This window comes from Rhinopithecus roxellana, chromosome 16, assembly GCF_007565055.1.
Source record: "Rhinopithecus roxellana isolate Shanxi Qingling chromosome 16, ASM756505v1, whole genome shotgun sequence".
In the NCBI taxonomy this organism is placed as follows: Eukaryota; Metazoa; Chordata; class Mammalia; order Primates; family Cercopithecidae; genus Rhinopithecus; species Rhinopithecus roxellana.
In genome coordinates, this window is record NC_044564.1 from 97,484,178 (window position 1) to 97,508,419 (window position 24,242).

The window sequence follows — 24,242 nt, forward strand, 5'->3', positions numbered from 1 at the left end:
TGTACATTCGATGCCCTTTTCTGTTTGCAGGTTATATTTCACAGTTTACAAAAGGAAAAGCACAGGGTTGTGATCAAACATTTACACAATGGATATAATATACAGGGAACTTTATCAAGTATTTACTGTTTTATTTAATCTTTAGAACAATATTCTCCATTAGTATTATCCACAATTTGCCACTGAAATAACTGAGACAAAGAACAAATGACAGCCAAGTTAAAATATTTTTATTATAAATCCAGTTTTTAAGAAGATTGAAAAAAAATCAAAGTATAGCACCAATGTTTGTTCCATTACAATATAGTTTGAATATCCTTTATCCAAAACATTTGGGACATTTGGGACCAGAAATGTTTCAGATTTTAGATTTTTTTTTGGATTTTGGACTATTTGCAGAATATTGAGCACTGCTAATTTGGAAATCCAAAATGCTCTGATGAACATTTAATTTGAGCATCGTGTTGGTGTTCAAAAAGCTTTTAGAGCATTTTGGATTTTGGACGTTCAGATTAGGGACACTAGAGTACACTAAATCTGAGGAATGGACAAGTTCATGGGAGTCCTTGAAAGTTAAACCATCCCTTCAAATAAAAAGACCTAGAATTGCAATCTTTGGAGAATGTTAACAAAGAGTACAATGAAAAGATACTTATACAAGTTTTGTTTTCAGGGATCAGAGGACAACAGTTATCTTTACTCAATAACCATGATCAATATTGGATATAATTTTCATATACTAATAAAAGAGAAAAAGCACAAATTAACGTTTCTCCAAAATTGGTATCCAAATTTACTAAATTTACAAAAGTGATAGTAAAAATCCTAGCTCAGCAGAAAACAGTATACTAGCAAACATACATTCTTTAGAGTCTGTTTTGGCTTGGGGTTGTTTTTGTTTGCAGTGTGTTTTTGTTTTTTAACCACTTAAAAACTTGTTTTCTGATAGAACCAGAATTTTAAAATTAAAATATTAAAATAAAAAAGAAATCAGTCAGTCATCACAAGGAGCTTAGACAACAAACTGCAGGACACTGAATTTCACCCAACTTCTTCTACCACACTCTTAAAACGGGTTTGTAAAATGTAAAAGTTTTCAAGCCAAACCTTTTTGCTGCATTTTGGTGAATTTGCTGCATAATTCACATCAAGAGCGAGTGAAAATACCAGACTGTGCAAATGAACAACGGGACAATCAACCCCACATGCAAAACCCCACCACTTCACTTCAAAGGCATCTGAAGTAGAATGGATTAGAAACCATAAATGATGCCTCTCAGAATTAATTCTGTAATAAATATCGCTTTCCATTATAGATAAGGGATTAAAAATCTCCATGTGATAGTTTAACACTTGTGGATTGAGCTAAAGCACAACAATTGCCCTTGGTTTTGCGTAGATCACTGGTAGTTTCAAGTCCCATGAGCAGGAAATCAAAGCCTATTTAATTTCCACTGCATACTACAATACATAGAATTTAATTTTCTCTACAATATTTAAAACTTCCATAAGTTTATATAAAGTTTTGAGATACATGTAATTTGCTTTCACTTGGAATGTAATATATTCCTAATTTCAAAATTATATTGCTATCTAATTTTAAAAGTGTTCCCTTAATGTTACAACTTGCATTTTACAACTCATGCTAATAAATATTACTTACTCTGAAGATGTAAATATACAAAATAAAATATGGAAACATAAACTCAACACGTTATTTGCCACTTGATTTTAACCAAGACTTTTGATACTATTTTTATACTCTTCTGTTCATTGCTTCAGAAGCTAATAACTATTCTTCATTGTCAGGAATCAGGTAATAGCTCACATGTGAAGATAAAAAAATAGTTGAGGGTTTCTTAACAAAATACCAAGTAGTTAGCTGAATGACGACAGTACAGCAAATGCATTTTTAAAAAGAATTATGATAAGCCTTAGCAAGAAATATTCTTTCAGATTACTAAGAGCTTCTTTCCTTATATTATAAATCAATCTCACAGAAATAAATTATGTAGTTAAAAACATTCTCAGGAAAGAATATTTAATGATATGTAAAGATGCTTACAATTTAATAAGTGAAAAGGCTAGATACAGAATTATACCTACAGCATCATCCCAGTTCAGGGAAGGAAACACCCTTAGTCATTATCAGCATGCTGGGATGATAAATTTCTTTTCTTTTCTGCAGTTTTCCAAATTTCTCTAATGAGAAAGTATATCTTTATAATCTTAAGAAATAACATCCTAAAAATAAGTGGCTCATAATTGATTGCTGGAATTGTGGGGTCTTCAAACTTCTATCACAGGCACCATGATTTTTCTGTAAAGAAGTACACTATTATTGCAGTCTCTCGGGGCCTCTCCATGATGGAGAGATGTTAGGCTTCCTACTGCTTCTAAAACTGATCCCTGAGAGGGCCAGACAACTTAAATTCAGACTCCTGTATTCAGGAGTCTATCTTGCTCTTAAGAGTGTAGCTTGGAAGCGAAGGGCAATTTTAGGTGTGAGGTGTATTTTGAGTCATTTTCTTTTCCACCTCCCACCCAGTGAAAAGCAAAGATCAGGCTCAGATAAATGCCTTCTGCTTATTGCTATTGAAGGAAAGTGGCTGGCTTGCAGGGAGGTCCAAGAAAAATTGCTGACACTCAAACTCAATCAAAAAGCACCAAGAAGCCTCTCCTGTAGAATGCTTTCTCATCTCCCAAAAAGGGTCCCTCATGTGGAATTCTGAGATTCTTTCGAAAGACAGGCTCTATTTCACTGGTTTTCCATTCAAACATACCTTGCATTGGATTTAAACAGAACTGATCATCTTGTTCACTCTATAATCACATAGTTGGATTATTCACATTGGTCATAATGATGCTAACCAAATGGGAATGTGACTCTTTAACACTAATCAGGGGCTACTGAGTCTTGAAGAAACATTAGTTCCAGCTGGCCTTGGGCTCATTCTCCTGAGTTGGAAGAATCATCGCCATAACACGGGCAAAACCCTGGGTTGGAGGTCAGAAGACTGTCATTCACCAGCCAAAGAGCTTGGAACAAAAATCTTCCTGTCTTATTCATGTTTCATTTTCATTATTTATAAGATGAGGGTGAACTGTAGTACATTACTTCTGAAAGCTCTTTAAGCTCACCTCTGAGCTCATTCTGCAAGGGCAAGCTACCCATTATGTCTTTTTAAGCTAAATATATACATATAGAAAGAGAGGATGAATAACCTTTTGAAAGCAGTAAAAGTTGCTTTGGTGGCAGGAAGACAGAATTTTCAGTTGAGAGTATAAATTTTGGGTTGGATTTTAGCTTCCAAATCAGATTCCTTAACTTTCTCCTCGAGATCTTGGGCAAGTCACTGCATCTCTCTCAGCCTCAACCCCTTTATCTCTACAATGGAGATAATTTCATAGGATTGCTATAAAAATAAATGAAAATGATATAATCACCAGTAGTCGCTAGAGGTAGCAAAATGATTGAAGAATGCGGGGTGGGTGGGGAGCAAAAAACAAGGCAGAACTACACTCCTGGAGTTCTTGAGGTGGTTTCACTTCCTGCCCTGTACTAAGCTTCATGAGCATTATGACAAGGAAGTGTTCTGTTTCCAAAACAGAGTGAGAAAATATCACATCTCTTGTAAGGTTTACAACTCATCCCATCTCAAAAATAAAAAATCTCTTACCCAAAGTCTTGGAGTTTCAAATACCCTACAACCCTAGGGTCAGGTTGCTTGAGGGAAGGCTGTGCCAGGATGGTGTCCTCTGAAAAGGATCAGGAGGAGAAAGGGAGCTTCCTCCCGCAGTGGACAGCCTGAGGCTAGCTGCTGGTTCCAGCCCCCATGGCCACTGCAGAAGACACACCTGTCCTTCCAACTGCGCAGCTTCCCAGCCCTCAAATCAACCTCCAACAGCAGGCCGCTGGGAGTGCAAGGGCAGTTTCAGCTATTTCTCTTTCTTCTCTTCAAAGGTGATTTTCTTTAAACTGTACAGCTTGTTACTATTGTTGAGTTGTGGCTCCCCAGAGGATTTTATATGTTTCTAAGTATGAAGGCATCTGTATGGCAATAAAACATGCAACATTCCCCAACCACTTCTTTTTTTTTAATTCAGAGAAAACAGTTATAACCTCCCACAAAGTGATGTTCTGAAGAGCACCTTGTGCCCTGCACCCACACAAGCCTTTCAAAATACTGAGGAACTCAGAAGGGCTCTGGGCCTAGGAAAGAACAGCCTCCCTGGCCCATCCTCTATGTTCAGCTTCTGACAGAAGCCATGTTCTGAGACCCACAATCAGTGAAATTATCAATCTGCCTTAGCTGTGGGGCCTTCTGCCAACTGACCATCCAGAGAATAACAAGAACAACACAGTACCCAGCTTACTTTTAAGGAGAAGAATTAAAAAGAAATCAAACCGTTCCAGAGAGACAGAAACACTCAAAAGGCAAAGGAAAGTCCTCTGTTAAATGGTATGAAAGACCCAGGTTTCCAGAATGGCATTTAAGGCACTGCGAAGAAAGGCTGATTTCTCCCAGAGGGGCCCTGGCTTTGATGCCCAACTGCCCTCAAACATCAGGCTGTGCATTTTTGTATAGCAGGGTACCCTCAGGCGAGACAACCATAAATAGCTTAAAACAAGAATAGGAGATTCCATCTGTTTCTGGAATATTTCAGCAGCACCTGCTTTCAAGGTAAAAATCTGGGAGCTGTCCCCACAGCCTTCCTCCCTGACTCCCTCCCCCACCTCTCAAATACTTATTTTAAACTAAAGCAGCTAACACACCATCCAAAAGGGCTTCTGCCATCGCACCTGCCTGAGGAAACAGAGTCCTCTGATTTTATTCCTGAACTGTATGTGTTGCTTAAAAACACTAGGAACAGTCAGCAAGGGAAGCCAAAGTTCTTAAAACCAGACTCCTTTATTACTTCTAGCTTCTTTTTTGTTCCGTGGAAATGGAGCTTTTCTGTGTTTTGAGTGAAAATGAATGTAACACAGCTAAGAATGGATGCAATGGTCATTCCAGTCATGACATCAGAAAGTGCCCCAGAAGGAAGAAGGTTCTCACTGAATAACACTCAGGTTTAGACTCAAGTCCATATGCCAAGTAGCATGGAAGGAAGGATGATCACTATCCTTGTTTTTAAAAGAAAACAAAACAAAATCCCTGCAGTTGAGGTTTGAAAAATCCAGTCTAAATCTGGGTGCTACCTCCAAAGTGACATGCAACATCCCCTCAAACAATAACCAGAACAATCCAAGCACATTTCACATTCAAAAAAATCACTTTCGCATTGGTCTACAAACATCAGCATCTCTAATGTCTACCCGAAACCAGCTGTCAGCATTCCATTTGCTACCAGATAAATCGAAAATCTTGAGCACACTCCTCACAATTGGGCCCCAGACTTCCATGGCATCATCTCTTGCTATTGCTCTCTCTCATTGCATTCTCAGCATCCTTTCATCTTCCTATACCTTTCATTTCTTGGGGCCTTTGCGTATCAGTTCTCACTGCTGAGAGAGCTGTTCTCCCATCTTCCTCCAGGCAAGCCCCCACTCATTCTGCAAGACTCAGTTTAACTGGAACCCATCAGTAACACTTTCTCTTATTCTCAAGTTAGAGATGGGCACTGTCTAATCTGTGACTCTGAAGAACCTTACACATAAATATATTTTCTTAAAACAACACTGATCACATTATATTTTAATTATTTGTTTACATTTTCCCATCCCAAAGATTGAGCAGTTCCTAAAAGAGTGAGGGTAGCAGAAGTGCAGTGGGAGGTGGATATCAAAATCAGAGGTGGTCCGTGAATAGTGTACCTAGAAACATACTAGATTTTACATTTGGTAAATGACAAGAAGTACTTACTTTTTTTTTTTTTTTTTTCATTTTGTACTACCAAGTTCAGAAAGTTCAGCTCATCAAAATCTTGGATGAGTGCAGTATCTGAAGAGTTTGCAAATGGAGACCTGGGGCTAGATCTCTGTGTTTATGTTAAGGGGCCTTGAGATAAGTGAAGGCCAGAGACCAAGTGTTATGTATCGCCCATTCTGGGTATATATTAGGTACTCAGATACTTTTTAATTGAATAAAAATTTAAAAAGTTAAACTAAAAAAATTTACACAGCATCTTGAGGAAAAAATTTTTTTCTTCCCAAAATGTATAATAAAAATAGAGTTTTATTTGGGTGTAAGGACAGTTACAGCTTTCTTAAGAGCTTCAATAAGATCCCAATGGAAGGAGGAGAAAACTGTAGGGCAAATATTTGTGTAGTTCCTTTATAAAAGACAAAAGGTATTTAATTATTGTATGACATATCTCCCCATAACCCTCAAACACAAATTTAAAGCTTTGAACTCTTGTGTTCCTTCTGTTGATCCAGAACCAGAAGTTGGCTAGAAATAGCATCGTTCACTACAGTTTTAGGCCTTGATGGAGTATGTGCCATTGGGGCAAATCAAATATCAAATGTCATAACAAAATTTCAATTCTAGGTCACTTTGTTTTATAATATTGAAAGATTTCAGAGATAAATGCATATATTGCATCAGACTTAGATGGTGCAATCTGAAAATGCTAAAATGCTCTCATATCCCTGTGTTTATGATGGAGAGTAACTAATCCATAATGACTATTCTCCTAGCTGGTGTTTTTAATTTAGTATCAACTCCCATCCAGGAACTCATTAAATAATGTGGCAAATCTCAAGGAGGAGTAAAATTCTTCAGTGACAGGAACTAGTCAACTATGGGAGGAAATAATGCATTTGATTTATAGTGGCATTTCTGTTAATGGGACTTGTTTGGTACGACTAGGTTTCTGCCAAGGTTAGCTGGTATAACGAGTTCAAACCAATGTTTTTAATGTTTTTTAATAAACATGGGCTTATTTCCCCATTCATTCCTTCATAAAACAAGTACTAGCTAAGTCCTTGTCCTTGAGGAGTTCCCAGACTAGCTGGGAGTGTCAGCTATGAGCCAGAATATTCTTCAATAAACTTTGGATGTATTTATGGGGGAGAAAAAAACATAAAAATTCCCAGCCTTCATGGAGCTCATGCCCTAGTGGGGAGGAACAGAAAATAAAAAGGAACTTAATAAGTAGGTTATGTTGCATAAAGGGTGTCTAAAAACCTTTCATTGTGAAATTAAGTTTAAATTTTAAAATACAGATGGCTTAACCTTTCATGGACAAAATGCCTATCACTCAACATTGAACCTCCATTGTGAGATTAAAAGGTGCATCTCTTATAACTAGCATGAAATGAGTTTGGTAATGTGAATCACACTTCTTCCAACAACTATTTCATATTTCCTCTCTGAATTTATGTCTCATGACACTTGTCCTCTCATTCAAAGTCTTTGGTGCCCTGCCCTCCCATTCTTGATGCATTTCCCCTTCTCTGATCACAATGCACACAGTATCTTGGTTAAGCACTACACTAAATGCTGGAGATACACAGTTAATTAAGATCCAGCCTTTACCCCTAAAGAGTTGACCTTCCAATAGGAGGAAAACAAAGGAGGACCAAGGTTATGAGTGTGTACTGAAGAATGCAAAGCAAACTGGGTGTTCCAGAGAGGAAATGATTACCTCTACATGGGGAAGGCTACTCTGTTGAAGTGCCTAGGCTGAGTCTGGGAGGATGGGTAAACATGTGAAAGTAGAGACTGAGTAGTTCATATGGGCCAGGAAGTATAGCAGTTTGGGAGATCAGGCAGGGAGGAAGTGAAGCTAAATCCTGGAACCACAGGGGCTACGTGTGCACAGATGTCATAACTGAGAGCTACATTCCTTAAGAGAAGAAATAGAAAGCCAAAGTAGAGGTGGTTTATGAGTAGACTTGAGCCATAGCCCTGGGCACACTGTGAAGGGTGACTGGACCTCAAGGCACAGGTTAACTAAAGAGAAAGTATCTAAAGAAAGCAAGGAGACTGAGCAGCAGAAGAGGACAATGCAACAATGTAACCTAGACCCAAACTGAGCCCTCATTCTCTTGGCAGACTTCTCTACTCCCCAATGGATATACCGCCAAACAGTCATCCAGTTTTAACAGTAAACCCTTCCATTTACATGCTAGACTCAGCTTAGCAATGTTCCCAAACCCAACACAGGGAAAGTGTCCTGCGGGTGTGCTCTTTATTTCCACACAAGCTGGAAAAGATAGCTTCTCTGCCCTCATATTAAATACTCATAAAGTTCATGTTCCAGAACTCATCTAGGACTCTTGTATTTTTAGCCACAGTCACTATCCTCTGGCACTAGAAAAGCAACAGTAAGAAGACACTATGCCTTGGGATCATTCTGTGTATTAGATACAGCACGCTGTATTGTGATCATCCATCTCCCCAGCTAGTCTGGGAACTCCTCAAGGACAGGGACTAGCTAATAGTAGGCATTCAATTAAGAACTGACACACAAATGAATGAATTAACCCACCGAATTTTTCTCCATAGTTCTAACCTATTGTAACAGATTTAAAAAACACATCAATTCCTGCTGTTTTTCATTCTAAAGGATGACAGCACGAAGACTATTCAACTGGCTTCTCACAAATATGAAATCCGTGATCCTACCTGTATAGGCACACAGAGTCACACATCAGAATCAGAGACAAGCAAATTTAAGTGTAAAGTTTTAAATAAATACTTTTCTATTATCAAGATTTGCTGAGTGATAGTGCCAGTTTAGAGTATACATACACATACACACACACAGCTTGGAAAGAAACATTGTAACCCAAACATATTATGGGGGAAAACCTTTTTGCAAAACTCTGAGAACTCAGTTTAAGCCTCACCACCTCCAAACGAATACATAGTTGACCTTGGACAAGGCAGGCTTGAGCTGCTCAGGTCCAGTTATACACAGATTTTTTTTTTTTTTTTTTGAGACAGAGTCTCGCTCTGTAGGCCAGGGTAGAATGAAGTGGCATGATCTCGGCTCGCTGAAACCTCCACCTCCTGGGTTCAAGCGATTCTCGCGCTTCAGCCTCCCAAGTAGTTGGGATTACAGGCACCGCCCCCACCACTCCACTCCGGCTAATTTTTGTTTTTTTTTTTTTTTTTTTTAGTAGAGACAGGGATTCACCATGTTGGCCAGGCTGGTCTTGAACTCCTGACCTCAGGTGATCTGCCTGCCTCAGCCTCCCAAACTGCTAGGATTACAGGAGTGAGCCCACGTGTCTGGCCAATATGTGGATTTTTTTAAAGTAAAAGTCACACCTTCCTCTCTTCCACCTCTGCTCTGCCTCGCTTCCACCTCTTCCACCTCTGCTACGCCTGAGACAGCAGACCAACTCCTCCTCTTCTTCCTCAGCATGAAGATGATGAGGATGAAGGCCTTTAGGATGATCCACTAACACTTAATGAACAGCACATATATTTTCTCTTCCTTATGATTTTCTTAATAACTTTTCCCTTCCTTATTGTAAGAATACAGTAATTTATATAAAATATAATATATGCAACATACAAATATGTGTTAGTCAACGGTTTATGTTACAGGTAAGGCTTCCAGCAAACAGTAGGCTATGGATTAGTAGTTAAGTTTTTGTGGAGTTTTGTTTTGCTTTGTTTTTGAGATGGGGTTTCGCTCTTGTCGCCCAGGCTGGAGTACAGTGGCACAATCTTGCCTCAACCTCCACCTCCTGGGTTCAAGCAATTCTCCTGCCTCAGCCTCCCAAGTAGCTGGGATTACAGGCATGCCACGCCACCACGCCCGGCTAATTTTTGTATTTTTAGTTAGAGACGGGTTTCTCCATGTTGCTCAGGCTGGTCTCAAACTCTTGACAACAGATGATCCACCCACCTTGGCCTCCCAAAGTGCTGGGATTACAGGTGTGAGCCACCACCACACCTGGCCATAGTTGAGTTTTTGAGGAGTCAAGTGGATTTTCAACTGTGTGGGGGTACCAGTACCCTTAAACCCACATTGTTCAAGGGCCAACTGTATAAATATGCAGTGGCCTGGCCAGGGCTGAAATATAACAGACAAAACAGACAAAACTGAAAGAGAAATTGTTCCTTAAGAAGAAAAAGATCACACTGTTAAATCCAAAAGTAAATAATCATTTACATCAAAGTCTAATACTCTGGGCAGGTAATTATTGGGCCTGGGCTACTGAGGGGTGCTTGAGAACAACAGAACACACAGAATCTCCCAAAGCAGCCTCCTTGCTAAAGCATCTCCAGCAGTCATCCTCTCGTGCCCAGGTTACAAATGCTATGCTTGGTGCAGAAGAGAGTCGACTTCACTGATTAAAAGCACTAATGATACTAAGATTTGTGTAGAGAAATGCAAATGTATAGCAGTCCAGATTGACAGTTAGTGAGCATGGGAACTTCCAAAGTCAGCCCCTCCTCCCCTATGGTGTGAGAGTATGTGGGTTTGGGGGACAGGGGTCGGTGGGGCAGTCTTTTCTTGATGAGAAGAAGAAAGTGCACAGGACTAGTGCTGCAGAGAGCTACCCTTTCTGGAATCCATAGAGGGTCTGGCCTTTTATCCCCAGGCCCAGACCCAACTCAAGCCTGGGGGCCCGGGTTTTGTCATGGGCACCTCCTGCTGCCGTGCCCTGACTGCTCCACACGAGCAGAGAGAGACAGGAGGCAGGCCCCTCTGACACCTACTTAACTGAGGCAGATGGAGAGGGGAGCATGGGGGATGCCTTTACTTCCCCCTCAGGAGGCGCCCAGCAGGAGTCCACAGAGCCAGCAGCTCCAAAATCGGATTTCCACACATCCTCCCACCCCAGAGCACGGCTTATCCCTCTGGCAGAAGGAAACAGAGCCTTAAGCAAGTGTGGCTCTGGTGTATGAGGGGCTTTCAGAAGACCTGAAGAAGCCTTCTTACACGATTCTGCACTTTTTTCAAATCTCTACAGAGGTAGCCAAAATGGGACACAGTTCTTCATTCACTGACCCAAAGGGGGCAAGGGTGTTACTTTAAGGCGGACACAGTCTGTGTCTGCAAGATGTCCTGAGCTACAGACACATACTTTATTAATAATCTTACATACACAAAATGTCCAAGAGAAAGTCTAACAGGCTAATTTCTGACAGCTCCAGATAACAGCAGAAGGCACTGAAGCCACACTGACTTTCTGGCTTCCACAAACTACTCAGAAGAGATGGTCCCCTTTCCCACCCAAGGGATGTGATACAAATAAATAAATACAATTATCTGCAGAAATTACAGTGCAAGAACAACATTGTGAAGTCCTTCTCCCCAAATGCAGTGACTTGTGGGAAACAGATAGGAAAATGAAATGAACAGCTGGAAGATTTAATTACGGAAGAGTAACGCAGAAGCTGACATTGCTTCAGAGAATGAGCCAACAGCCCAAGCCTTCTCCCTTACCTTAAGATACAGAAGCAGCTCTTCGCTCCTGAAGATAAGCGGCAGAACCCGAATCTCTGTTTGCTGTCAATGTCAGTGAGCACGAACGTGAAGTTCTGGCCAACTTGACTAACTGTGAGGCTGCAGCAAAGGCAGAACAAAGGGGAAAATGAATGTGCAGTAAGTTTCTTGATAAAGTATCTAATCACAATGAGTCGTTGAACTTATAACATTTCCTCTCTCAGTGGAACTCTTAAAATTTACACACTTCAAGGGAACAGACTGTAAGCTAGTTTAAAAAAAAAAAAAAAAAAAAGACAGTTGGCAGCCCATTCTAGTGACCACCTCCAGATAATCAGAGCTATCATACCTTCTCCTCGTTGAGTTCAGTCTCTGAGGCAGCTCTGTTAGTCAGTGCATCAATCCCGAAAGGTGCCCTCTATTAACCTCATTTTGCTGATGAAGAAATAGTCTAGAGAGGCATTGCCTAAGGTCAGCTGATCAGTGGCAAAAAGATGGATTTTAACCCTCGCTCTGATTCCACAGGCCACTCTACCAGCTTGCTGCTAACAATCCTCACCTGAGAACTTCCCTAGTTCAGCTAATAAGAGTGCTTGCCAGAGCAGAAGGTAAATGTTACTATGTGCCAGCCACAAAGTTAGACATCATATATGCGTAGACCATCTCCCTGACTCTCATGACAACCACAAAATTTAGAGGATGTTCCCATTTTATAGAAAAGGAAACTAAGGACCAGAACAGGTGGTAACTGAATCACATTCACACAGCTACAAAGGGTAGGAGCTGAAATTCAAACTGGAAAGAAAAGAGGGCATGCTTAGGTGTTACTTTCCTAAATTCCTATATCTTTCATAATTTCTGAATTTATGAGAAACATATTTCCTATTTTAGAGGACAGAAATAACCAAAATGTCTAGCATTGCATGGTAGCTTTCTAAGAAATGGAAACAACATTTTAAAGAAAGACATTTAAGGAAAAAAGCTAAAAATGTATCAATACAAAAATTTTAAAACCACACATAAGCGCAACATTCAAACATCTATTTTTAAAAAGTTTAAAAACATAATACTAATCAGATTACAGAAACTCTGTTTTGTTTTGAGACGGAGTCTCGCTCTGTTGCCAGGCTGGAGTGCAGTGGTGTGATCTTGGCTCACTGCAACCTCCGCCTCCCAAGTTCACACAATTCTCCTGCCTCAGCCTCCTGAGTAGCTGGGACTACAGGCACCCGCCTCCACACCCGGCTAATTTTTTAGTATTTTTAGTAGAGACGGGGTTTCACCATGTTAGCCAGTATGGTCTCGATCTCCTGACCTCATGATCCACCCACCTCAGCCTCCCAAAGTGCTGGGATTACAGGCATGAGCCACCGCGCCCGGCCAAACTCTTTTTTTAAAATTGTAAAATGTCTAAAAATCCAGTTTTTAAAATCAGTTTACCAGTTAGCTTGGATTTCATTCCATTTTAAAAATCTAAACATCCCACTTCCGTCATAGTTATGGCGGCTAACTACATAGTTATGGCACCTCCCTGCCCAGCTGTTGCTGCTAGAGCTTGTAGACAAAAGAATTCACATTGTGGTGAAGAGCAATAAAGAAATTGTGGGTACTCTTCTAGGACTTGATGACTTTGTCAGTATGGACTGGAAGAGGTCACTGAGTTTGAAATCACACCAGAGGGAAGAAGTATTATTGTTGTTATTATTATTATTATTATTACTTTGAGACACAGTCTTGTTCTGTCACCCAGGCTGGGGTACAATGGCACAATATTGGCTCACTGCAACCTCTGCCTCCCAGGTTCAAGTGATTCTCATGTCTCAGCCTCCTGAGTAGCTGGGATTTCAAGTGTGCACCAACACACCCAGCTAATTTTTGTATTTTTAGTAGAGAAAATGTTTTGCTGTCTTGGCCAGGCTGGTCTCATACTCCTGGCCTCACGTGATCCGCTCGCCTCAGCCTCCCAAAGTACTGGGATTATAGGCATGAGCCAACGCACCTGGCCAGGAAGAAGTATAATTAAATTAGAGCAGATTTTGCTAAGTGGAAATAATATAACAATGCTGGTTCCTGTCAGAGAAGAACCTGAAGGGTGAATGGTTTTCCCTACCTTATGCTAGATTCAGTTTTGTCTTATAACAGCAACAAAACAGAATGTGCTTTTTACCTTTAAATGTTTAGATCCCATAAAGCTAAATTTCGCATTAAAGGGAAATGCTTTGAAGATGTATATCCATTTTTGTAAGTAACAGTAATTACCTCAGAAAAAGAAGAAAAGAGTTTTTTCTCTGAAGATTAAAATAAAGGTATTTTTGGTTAAAAAATCCAAATTCTAATACCTGAATTTATATTAACATAATATGCTAGAATTCAACACTGAGTTATTCAAAGGAACTCAACTCATATTACATTTTACAAAGTATATTCAAATTCATAAAACAGTCAAATCTATGCTATAAGCTATTAATTACTTTATAAATTATCAGAAGAAATTTAAAAATAATGGTTTACCACCAAGCTTTTTCCAAAGGCAGAATTCTTATTGAGTCTTTGGATATGATATGAATTAAGTTTTCAAATTAGGGTAGACTTTCTAAAACTCCCTTATACAGCCACATAAATAATTAAAATTAAAGAATTTTCAAGGTATTCCAGTACAAAGGTCAATGGACTCTGCCTGATCATATTCAAGGAGACAACTCCATCCCTTAGAGAGTGGTTAGAGAGTACAAGAAAATAATTCAGAAAGAAAAAGTGTTCCACTCTCCTTATTTAACTAGGAAGGTGAACAAAAACAAGGTGGCAATTTAAAAGCAACGTGGTCATAAAGCAGGTGTAAGTAATGCTATCCCTCCACCTTCCACAGCCAGGAGAAGAAACACATTTCTATAAAAGTTATAGGGCCGTCAAGGGGACACCAAACGCTACCTTCTTATGGCTGTTATGTTTTATCTATAAAGCTTGGATACTGTGTTACTATGGTGATTTAATACTATGTTTTAAAGGGGGATTATATGATTAATTTTAACAAGGTTGAGAACTGAAGATGTGTGAGAAACAGCATTCTAGCTCACATAATTAAAGTGATTGGGGAGAAAAGTGGGCCTCAGTGGGGGAGGGGAATCCTGTTTTATTAAAATATTTAAAGCAACAGGTCTGGATGATTCTAAGTTACAAATAAGGTTTGCTTTTAAGAAACACTACTATGTGATCATCCAAAACACGAGTGTTCAGTGTTTTAACTCAGGTTTTGATTTCACTTCTAGAATGTTTAAAATGAATACTCTAAGTATCATCCTAGAAAGGAAGGGTATTGATAGGATTGGATGAAAAGAAAACACTCAGGATTCTCCAGGAAAAAGACAGAGAATAAGCACACCTGACTTGTGAATTGTGTGTCATTAATTTCCTACTCTCTTTCTGCTCCTATTAAAAATGCTGGAAATGTGTTTAGTTACCCCACAGGCTCAGAGAAAGAATCATTACTCATTTACCTGGTGCAAATCCCAACCTAATCACTGAGTAAAGTTAGCAAGTTACTTAAAACCTTTAAGCACCTGAGTTTCTTCACCTGGAAGAACAATGAGACACTACCATCCAACCCAAAGGATGTTTTGAGAATAAATGGAAAAGAATTTAGTATAACGGCCAGTCCAGAGTAGGAATAATTAAAAAGAGGGATGCAAGCTGTTGCCAACTGTGAAAACTAAAACTCACATTAAAAACCAGGCTTAGAATCCTCCTGATTCAGCTTTATAATGTCTGTGAATAGAGGAAGAAGTCTGTTTTCTCTCTCTCTCGTCTGTTGCATATTTTTCAGGAAAGAGTAGTCCTCTGGGTGACCAAGTGACTGATGCTTGCATTACAATGAAAAAGATTCTTTTGGGGTGCCACAAGCTTACTTATTCTCAATTGATTCACTTTTTCAATTCGTGGTAGAGTGAAGTAGAAGTCAACAAAAGCCCAAAACCAGTAGGCTCTAAAAGATTGTTTCCTTGGACAATTTCCAATAAACTAAAGGTCTGGCAAGGGAAGTCAAACAGGGTAACTTAAAGGGTTCTGAATCTCCAAGGAATTTATCATTCTCTCTCTCCTACTTGCTGGGGTAGTCTATGGGAGTGTTCACTATTTCTCCATACAAATGACCTTGGGGAAAGGGTCTGCTTCCTTAAAGTCTGCAGTTCTGTGTTTACCTCAGCATCCATAATTTCCACAGGAATCAGAGATTTCAGGATGATAAAAGCTAGGAGAAACCGTCTCACCCAATTCTCATGTTTCACAGATAGGAAAACTGTTATTTAGGGTTTACTTTCATTTTGTTTTCCAAGGTAATCAGGACTAGGACAAAAATCCAAGCCAACTTCTGGTTCAAAGTCCTTTCCATTCTGCCACGCTGCACTAAACACAATGAAAATCCTCCCTGGGAAGCTTTCAACTTGGTTTAAGGAACTAAGGTATGCGAGGAATTCAGATAGTTGTCTTAACAAAAAAACATATTTTTCACTAAGCCAGGGAGACCACATTTGAAAATCTCCAGAAATAAACCCAGGCGACCAGGGCCAAGACCAGCCTTAGCTATGCTTCTCGTAGTTTCCCGTGCCTAGGTGAATATAAAAAACAAGGGAGGAAAGCAATGACTATTCAAGCCAAAGACCTAAATCTTCATGCTGCCTTTTAAATGCCTATCAGCCATTCAGAGCCTCTCCAGTAGCATTTTCCTTAATCTTGAAGTTGTTTACAGGGCCAGTGCATAATGTTATGAAGCACGGGGATGGACAGTTTGATTCTAGTCTCCCAGTGAGAAACAAACTTTTACATGTGAGCTTCACTTTAAGTTTCATTATCCATTTTGCAAACTGAGCTACAACTACACTGGGCACTGTAACGAGTGCTGGATATACAGCACTGAACAATATAGACAGGACCCTTTGCCTGTGTAGGCTTTCTGTCTAGTTAGAGGGAAATAATAAACAAGTATACCACAAAACATACAGCTTGTAATAGCAATATTACAAAATCAAAGAAGGAACAAAGATAGAAGAAAATGGAAGGGAAGGGAAGGAAAGGCCCTACTGAGATAATGTGGTCAGAGGTCGCTTCTCAGGGATGGCAACAATATTGACCAAAGGATGAAATGGAGCAGCCACTCAAGAAACAGGGCACTGGGTTGTTTCAGGCAGAGAAAAGAGCTAGGCAGAGATTCTGGGGACTGGAAAGAGCTAGTTATGATCAAGGAACCAAAAGGACAGGAATCCTGCTAATGCACAGGAGATAAAGGGGAAAGTGGCATCACACGAAGTTGCTAGATAAAGCAAGCTCCAGATCACGCAGAGAGTCCCACAGGTTGTGGTAAAGAATTCGGATTTTTTTTTTTTTTTTTTTTTTTTTTTTTTGGCAGTGGGGGGAAGCAATAGAATGCCATTGAATGATTTTGATCAAGAGAAAAAACTCTGGTTTATAGCTTCAAATATTTGATCAGACATACACAGAGAGCAGTTTGGAAGAAGGTGTAAGTAGGAGTGGAGAAAATAATCTGGAAGCGATTGCAGTAGTCCAGGTGAGACTAGATGGTGGCTTAACTCATGTAGGGAGAGTAGAGATGGAGAGGGATGGATAGTTCAAGCTATAGTTAGCAGATATGAATGACAGGCTTGCAGATGGACTGGGAATTGGGGAGCAAAAAGGCAGAATATTACCATTTGAAGATAGGAAAGACTAACAAGTTTGGGGGAAGATCCAAGAGTTCCATTTGGGATATGTTAAGTCTGAGAAGCCTGTAAAACATCTAAATAGAAATGTCAAGTACAGAGTTGAACACACTAGTTAGGAAATCAGAGGAAACGTTTGGATTGAAGCTATAAATTTGGAAGTCATCTACACACAGATGGTATTTAACACCATGGTAAAGACTGGGATCACTTAGGGAGGGAGTTCAGAGAAACAAAAGAGGATCCAGGACTAATTTATAGGAACACCAATTTAGAAGATGGGTGGAGAAGAGACCAAAGAAAGGAGAATAGCCAGGCAGAACAAATAAGAGGGAGTGGTCAATTGTATCAAAGATGAAAAGAGGAAAAAACAATGTCTACTGAATTAAGCAATATGGAGATTTTAGATGACCTTGATAAAAACAGCTCTAGTTGAATGACAGAAGCAGAAGACAAGCTGAAGAAGGCTGAGGGATAAGTTGAAGTGTGTAGATAACTCATTCAAAAAATAGAGAATCAGAAAGCTACTGAGTGGTGGTTATTATTTTTAGGATGAATACCAGAACTTGTTTTTAAGCTGGAAATATTGGAAATGATTCAGCAGAGATTTATGATGCAGGACAGAAGAGAAAACATTAAGGCCTGGACCTTACATCAGAATCCCAGACACGTTACTCAGCAGTTACATGGGCACAGACAAGTTACTGTACTTCTCTGATCTCATTTGTAAATCATCAGAATAATCACATCACTTTGCAGAGTGGTTTTAGATTAGAGATAATGTATATAAGATAACTAGCATATAGTAGGTACATGACGAAAATGATCATTACTACTGTCATGCAATTATAAAATTCAAGAGATGGAACTGAGGCATTTTGTCCCTCTCTAGTTATTATAGCTTACTGACAATTATCTGTTGTCCATGGAGGGGCATCTAACAGTCACTTCTCCTTTCCTTCAGTGCGTATGAGGCATGGGGCAGGAAAGAAGCTTCATCAAACTACCACATCTCCCAGCCTTTAGTTCCATGAGCCTCAAAGCTTCCTTCCACAAACATACCTTATATCTGCCTAGGCCTCAAGTTTCTCACCTTCCCTGCTCAAAGATCCAAGTGGTGAGAATGACATGGACCCAAAATATGAGGGGACCAACAGTAAGTGACACACTTTGAGACAGAAGGCAATGCCTACCTGCTGGAAAAACTCACCAGACGATCCTAAGAACAGAGCTCTATCCATTCCCTCTATATAAGCCTGACAAAGTCAACATGAAGCATAACTGTAGAATTAAAAAGTATCAAAAGCAGAAGGAACAGCAGAGATCGATGAAATCCAATTCCCTCATTTTATCCATGAAGAAATGAAGAACCTCAGGGGAGAAGTCACTTGCCTCACAGCACAGAGCAGGGCAGTGGTAAAACCAAAACTAAAACCCAGATCTCCTGGTTGCTGCCCACAACACTCTGTCCACTAAGGCCCAACTGCTTCCTTGTCATCAACTCTGTAGAAAATATTCATGGGGCACAGCTGAACTTACAGTGTAGGCTAAACCAAGGGACTTCAGGGGCCCAGTGGGTTCAGGTTTGGAAAGGAGAGCAGGGTGAATCTGCAGAGGAGAGGTCTGGGAAGATAAGATGTTAATGCACTGGTCCTATGTCTGTGTGGGTTTCATTTTCTTCTTTCTCTCAATTTCCTACTTCTCTACAATAAATATATATTGCTTTATTGCTTTTGAAATGAAATCATTTGTTAGGTTACTTATGATCTTATGGAGGCAGTATGGTAAAACAGGGAACGTATGGTGGAGTTGAGGTCAGACAAATGAGGGTTCTGCAAGCAGCTATACCACTAACTGGTAGTGGGACCTTGGGTAGTTATCAAGCCTATCTGAGCCTCTGTTTCCTCCTGTGTGGCATGAGGATAATGGTAACCTTGCAAATTTGTAACCTTTTATTACAGGAAAAGAACATAGGGTAATGCCTGGCACAAAACAGATACCCAATAAAATGGTAAGTAGCATTTGAGCCACATTTGCATCTGGGGTTACATACTACCATTAAATGATGCCTCTGGCCCTGAAAAGATTATTTCATTGCATTTCACTATCCTGTCATTTGTGTGTGCCAGTATAATTTACAGGAAAATGGAATGGTAGCTGACTTTCCGGGTTTGGAAAGAGAATAAACACAAAAATGGAAGAGAATAGCTTTTCCATCATCCAATGCATCTCTCAAGTGCTTTGACTAACTGAAGCTAGTTGTCAGCTATCAAGGGCAAGCAAGTAGCAAACACGATATGGAATGGTACAAGTCTTTTTTTAAGAGACTACTTTTATTAGTAATAATGAGTTTTTGAGATTGATAGAGGAATCTCAACACTGACACTTCACTACTCCCTCTCACCAACAGCTTCATGTACACTCTAGGGTAGAAATAACTCTGGATTAGGAATAAGAGTACTGGCGTCTTTCCCAGCCCTGTAAATTACATAGTTGTGACCATAAGCAAGCCATTTCACCTCTGTGGATCATGGTGTTCCTTCTATAAAATGGGGAGTTTGAACCAGATGAATTTCAGTTTTAAAATCCTGTGGTCTTGTTCCCACACATTTTCAAGGCCTCCTGTGGCCAGAGCCCAGGTTCTCACAGTCACCGTCTCCCCAGCAGGCTTCATCTGCTCTGGCTGAATAAGCTCTAGGCTCACACGGGGCTTCTCCTCTGCTTTGCTCTTCAGTGCTGATGGGGTGTTAGGCTCTCCCTCCCACTTGCCCACTTCCTGCTGTCCTGGCAGACTCAACACAAGTCTCCCCACCATAAGAAGTTTTCTCTGACCATTTTGGTCTTCTCTAACCTCACTATCCTTTGGGTGGATACTGTTTAAAATGTCTTCATAATAATTCCTGGACTAGACTGGGAGGGCAGGGCTCCAAGTCGGAGACCATTTCCATTATTCCAACACAATGGTCTACATTCTGAACCTTCTTTTGCCCTTGTGTAAAAAAGATACCACCATCTAGCTCCTAGAGCTTCTGGGAAGAATAAATGAGACAGTGATGTGGCAGCACCCAGCACTTTGACTAGAATCGATAAGGAAATCAAATCCTTGTTTCCTTCCTTTCCTCCCTCTCTATATATTTGGTGACTGGTCTTCCCCACAAGGTGGTCTACTGAAATATATTTGTCTGGGAGATGGAAATCTAGGTTGTGCTAAGAGAACCTTGGCCTAGTCCTGATTTCTCTGCAGCTTAGGATTTTGTTCAAATGAAGATAATGGCACCTGCTCTTATCTCTTATCATAGGAGGATAAAATGAGATAATATATGAGGAAGCACATTCTTTTGAAAGCTACTGGCTTTATTATTTTTCCTAAGTCCTAGTTTCAAAAAGAAAAATCTTAAAACAACACACGAGACAGCAAGATGTCAATGTTAACGGGTGATTTGATGATGACTGTGAAAATCCCACTCTTGATATAGACTAGAAATGTCAGCAAGTTTTATGACTGTTCCTTGGGGTAGAAAAGCACAGATACTGAAAAGATCAGGAAGCTTTCTTTTTTGAACGCAATCACCTGGGGCATTACTTGTTTCCCAGGCTGGCATATTTTCTAAGTCAAACAATATCATAAACACATCTAGGGGGCTTTGTGGGCCTCAGAATCTGGGGATATCCATTTGACAGTGCTAATTGCAAACTAATAAAAAAAATTAAGACATTGAAACCTTTATATTTCTTATATATGAACTTTATTCATTATTATTTTCTCTTCTGTATTAAAGTATACCAAGGTTAGAGGTAGGGGAACAGAAAGAAAATATATAGTCCCCAAATAAAATGATTTTTTGGTATCAATAAAAGTTATCAACACCCATAGGGTATATAATATAATACAATGTAAGAAAGAACTATTGTACAGGGTAATGAATGAAATATCCAAAAAGAAACATTTCTGTCCTCAAATCCTTTTGTAAAAAAAGAAAAGAAAAAGGAACATGATTAGGGGAACATAATTTGGAGAGAAGGATTCCGGTAGAAAAATATATTTCTAACAACAACAAAAAGGCATCAGATACTTTTGGTAACAAAAAAGAATTATCACTTAAGAACTCTGCTTGTCTTCCACTTCAGAATGTAATCACCCAGACAGGTAGGTAAGAAGAAGTGTGTGTGTGGTATAAGTCTGAGAAAAAGAAATTTGAGTGCGTGTGTATGTGTGTGTATGCACACACACACCTGCACATGTGTGTTGGTGGGGAAGACAGAGGTTTAATCTCTATGCATTTCTTCTAATATTAGTTTACAAAGTCAATTAAGAAACACCTATCCAAAAAAAATCACTCTAACAAGAAGCCATGTAAAAATGTATTCTCTTACTTTTCTTTGTTAAACACCTAACTACATTTATAAAACATTTCAGTTTTATTACTTTTTATAAATATGTCTTTGTCATAATTTGTCATACATTTTATAAGTAGCTGGAGGGGATTTCAAGCATTGCTAATTCATACATATAAATGCGAAGTTTGCATTAAATATCTCTAAACAAAACCTACTTCCTTGCTATTTTTAGGAGGAATAGGCTAAAGAAGAGACAAGAGGACCCTCATTACAAAGACTGACCCTCTTAGAATTAAGGCTATTCTTTTCTGAGCATCAACCTGCTACTAAAACATTCCTGGTACCAGGATTTACACGGTCTGAGTCTGGAAATACTACAATGGTTGACTGGCTTAAGAAAAAATAAAATGTTAGAACCAGGGTGAGCAGTGATTAAAAGTGGCTGGCAACATTCCAGAGTTGCTTTTTAGTACCTTTTAAACTCCTTTGGCTACCAATTCTCATCTCATACCATTTTTAGGTTTATGCCAAATAAACCAGGACAGTGGTATTACAACGTGTAGAAAAGATGCAAACAGCATACTACCCACATATACTCTAAACCACTGAAATCTTACAGGCTTTGCCTTGTTTGGGTACACTAAAATACATGATAGAATCTTCCTGAAGGTAAGCACAAATTTTACAGCTTTCTTGGACCATATTATGGCATTTCTTTCTTACAATGTTATTTTCTATAACCTTTCTGTCAATAAAAGTGGATTTTTTAAGATGTAATGTATGTACAGTTTCACATTTCAAATTTCCATTGAGAGAAAACTGAAGAGACAACAATCAAGTGGGCAAATAAATGAATGTAAAAAAATAATGCTTCAACTGTAATGAAAAAGAGTAGATATTTTTTGAAAATAAAATAATTGTCATTTTATTAATATAGTTAATACATTAGTTTTATAAAGTAAAAAAAACAAAGCTCTTCTAAAATTCTTATCATTAACCAGTGGCTCATTAAAAAGAAAAAAAAACCCTTAGACTATTTTAATTGTCTTAGAGTTATCATATTTGTACCTACCTAAGAAACAGTTTATCACAATGTAAATACCAAGGAAATGTTTAGGTGGTTTTGTACTTTCTAATCTCAAAATCTATAGAAAATTCTGCTTTCCCCAGAGATACCATTCTTAGCCACCTAAACAAAATATAAAACACTATTTAGCAATATTCCCTGCTGAATACCTTTAAACAAGATAGGGCTAGGCTGATTTAAATTATAAGTTAAAGTCTAGGAAAAACAAAGTCTATATAATACAAAACTTTGGAATCAAGTAATATTACTTGTTTAAGCCAAATATATTTGTATTTAAATAACAATTAAATAGCACCAGATTAAATACCAACCATTCTTAATCACAGTTTAAGTCTGATAACCAAAATTAAAAATGTAATGCCATACAAAATACATCTCACAAACTAACCAACGCAAAGCTCTAAGCTTTAAACTTTTTGATAGTGTCAATAAAAACCCCAGGAAGGGAGAATATTGCAACTCTCCTTGGAACACAGGTATCTTAAATCATGGTTAAACAGACAGAATGTTAAGAATGGTATGGTTTTTATTTTCTATAGCAGGTTTATTGATATAGCACTTTTTTTCTAGTAAGGTTTGAAAATCTGACACTACCTGTCCACATAGAAGGGGAAACAAAACTTGGTCAAAGTCTGTAGAACTTCCTGTGGAGAGAAAGAGAGATAATTTATACATCTAATGGGACCAATAAATCTAACATTAACCACAGCACACAATCTAGGAACTTTACCCTAAAGAAAGAGGAGACAGATGAAGAAATATGGGCTTTATCAATTACATGGGAGGAGTACCAGGCAGTCAATCATGAGAAATAATAAACATGATCAAACTTCATTAAAAATGAAAAATTAATCAAGAATCACACATGGGCAAGCAGCAGGAGCCATGCAGGAAAGCTCTGAAGGGAGGGAGGCGGTTGGGTTGCTGAGTGTTAACACCCCTCCAGGGAACATCTCCAGCCTGACCATATGGATCAGAGTGAATAACACCGAGCCACATGGGTTTGGCCTGGCAGGGCCGCTGTTGCTGGCACCGTTTTTGCCTGTTACCTAGGAACAGAGGGGGCCGGGATTAGACAACGCTTCCCAACATCAATAGGCCAAATCACAGCAGAATGGAAAGCCAACTTGAAGATAATTGTCCCTGAACAATGTCAGCTACATTTTTTAGAGTTTAAAACTTCATTTACTAACTTTACAAAGAAGTTGCCATTTTGGGCATACATTTATTTTGGAACCAAACTGTAACAATTTTAAGTATATACTATTCTTATTGAAATATCACCATAATTGAACATACTCACCTGATTTTAATTTATTAAAATCTAAAACAAACTACCAGTTTAAATGTCTTTAAAAAAAATACATATATAGGTACATAAAGCCAAGCACATTATTCAGGATTAGGGTACACAAAGTAAGGTGACATCTTAACAATTTATTCATAAAAGACAATCTTCTTACATTACCACAGAAAAAGACAGTACATGACACACAATAAACAGTGGTGTGTGACTTTCCCTAGAAGACACATTTCATATGTATAGCACATATACACATAGCTAACCACATAGACAGGTAGTTAGTTATCATTTCCTTCATAGAATTTTCCTTAGCTTGACTTAATTTAACTGCAGACTTGGACAGCCCACGGTTGCTGTTTATCATAAGTTCATAGACCAATGTTATAAATTTTAAAAAAGTATTCCTTTCATGCATTTGATTTGCTTTTTAACTATTTAAAATCCCAAC

General features: G+C 38.9%; 1 protein-coding gene across 1 annotated transcript in view; it reads right to left on the reverse strand.

The window, feature by feature from the left end:
* LOC104680724 (DENN domain-containing protein 1A-like) overlaps nucleotides 1-24,242 on the reverse strand; it is a 387,331-nt gene that overhangs the window by 203,199 nt on the left and 159,890 nt on the right. The window contains exons 4-5 of the mRNA XM_030920077.1: nucleotides 23,086-23,135; nucleotides 11,359-11,478 (exon numbers count right to left, since the gene is read on the reverse strand). Of these exons, the coding sequence (XP_030775937.1) occupies nucleotides 11,359-11,478; nucleotides 23,086-23,135 (170 nt within the window). The remainder of the gene's footprint in view (nucleotides 1-11,358; nucleotides 11,479-23,085; nucleotides 23,136-24,242) is intronic.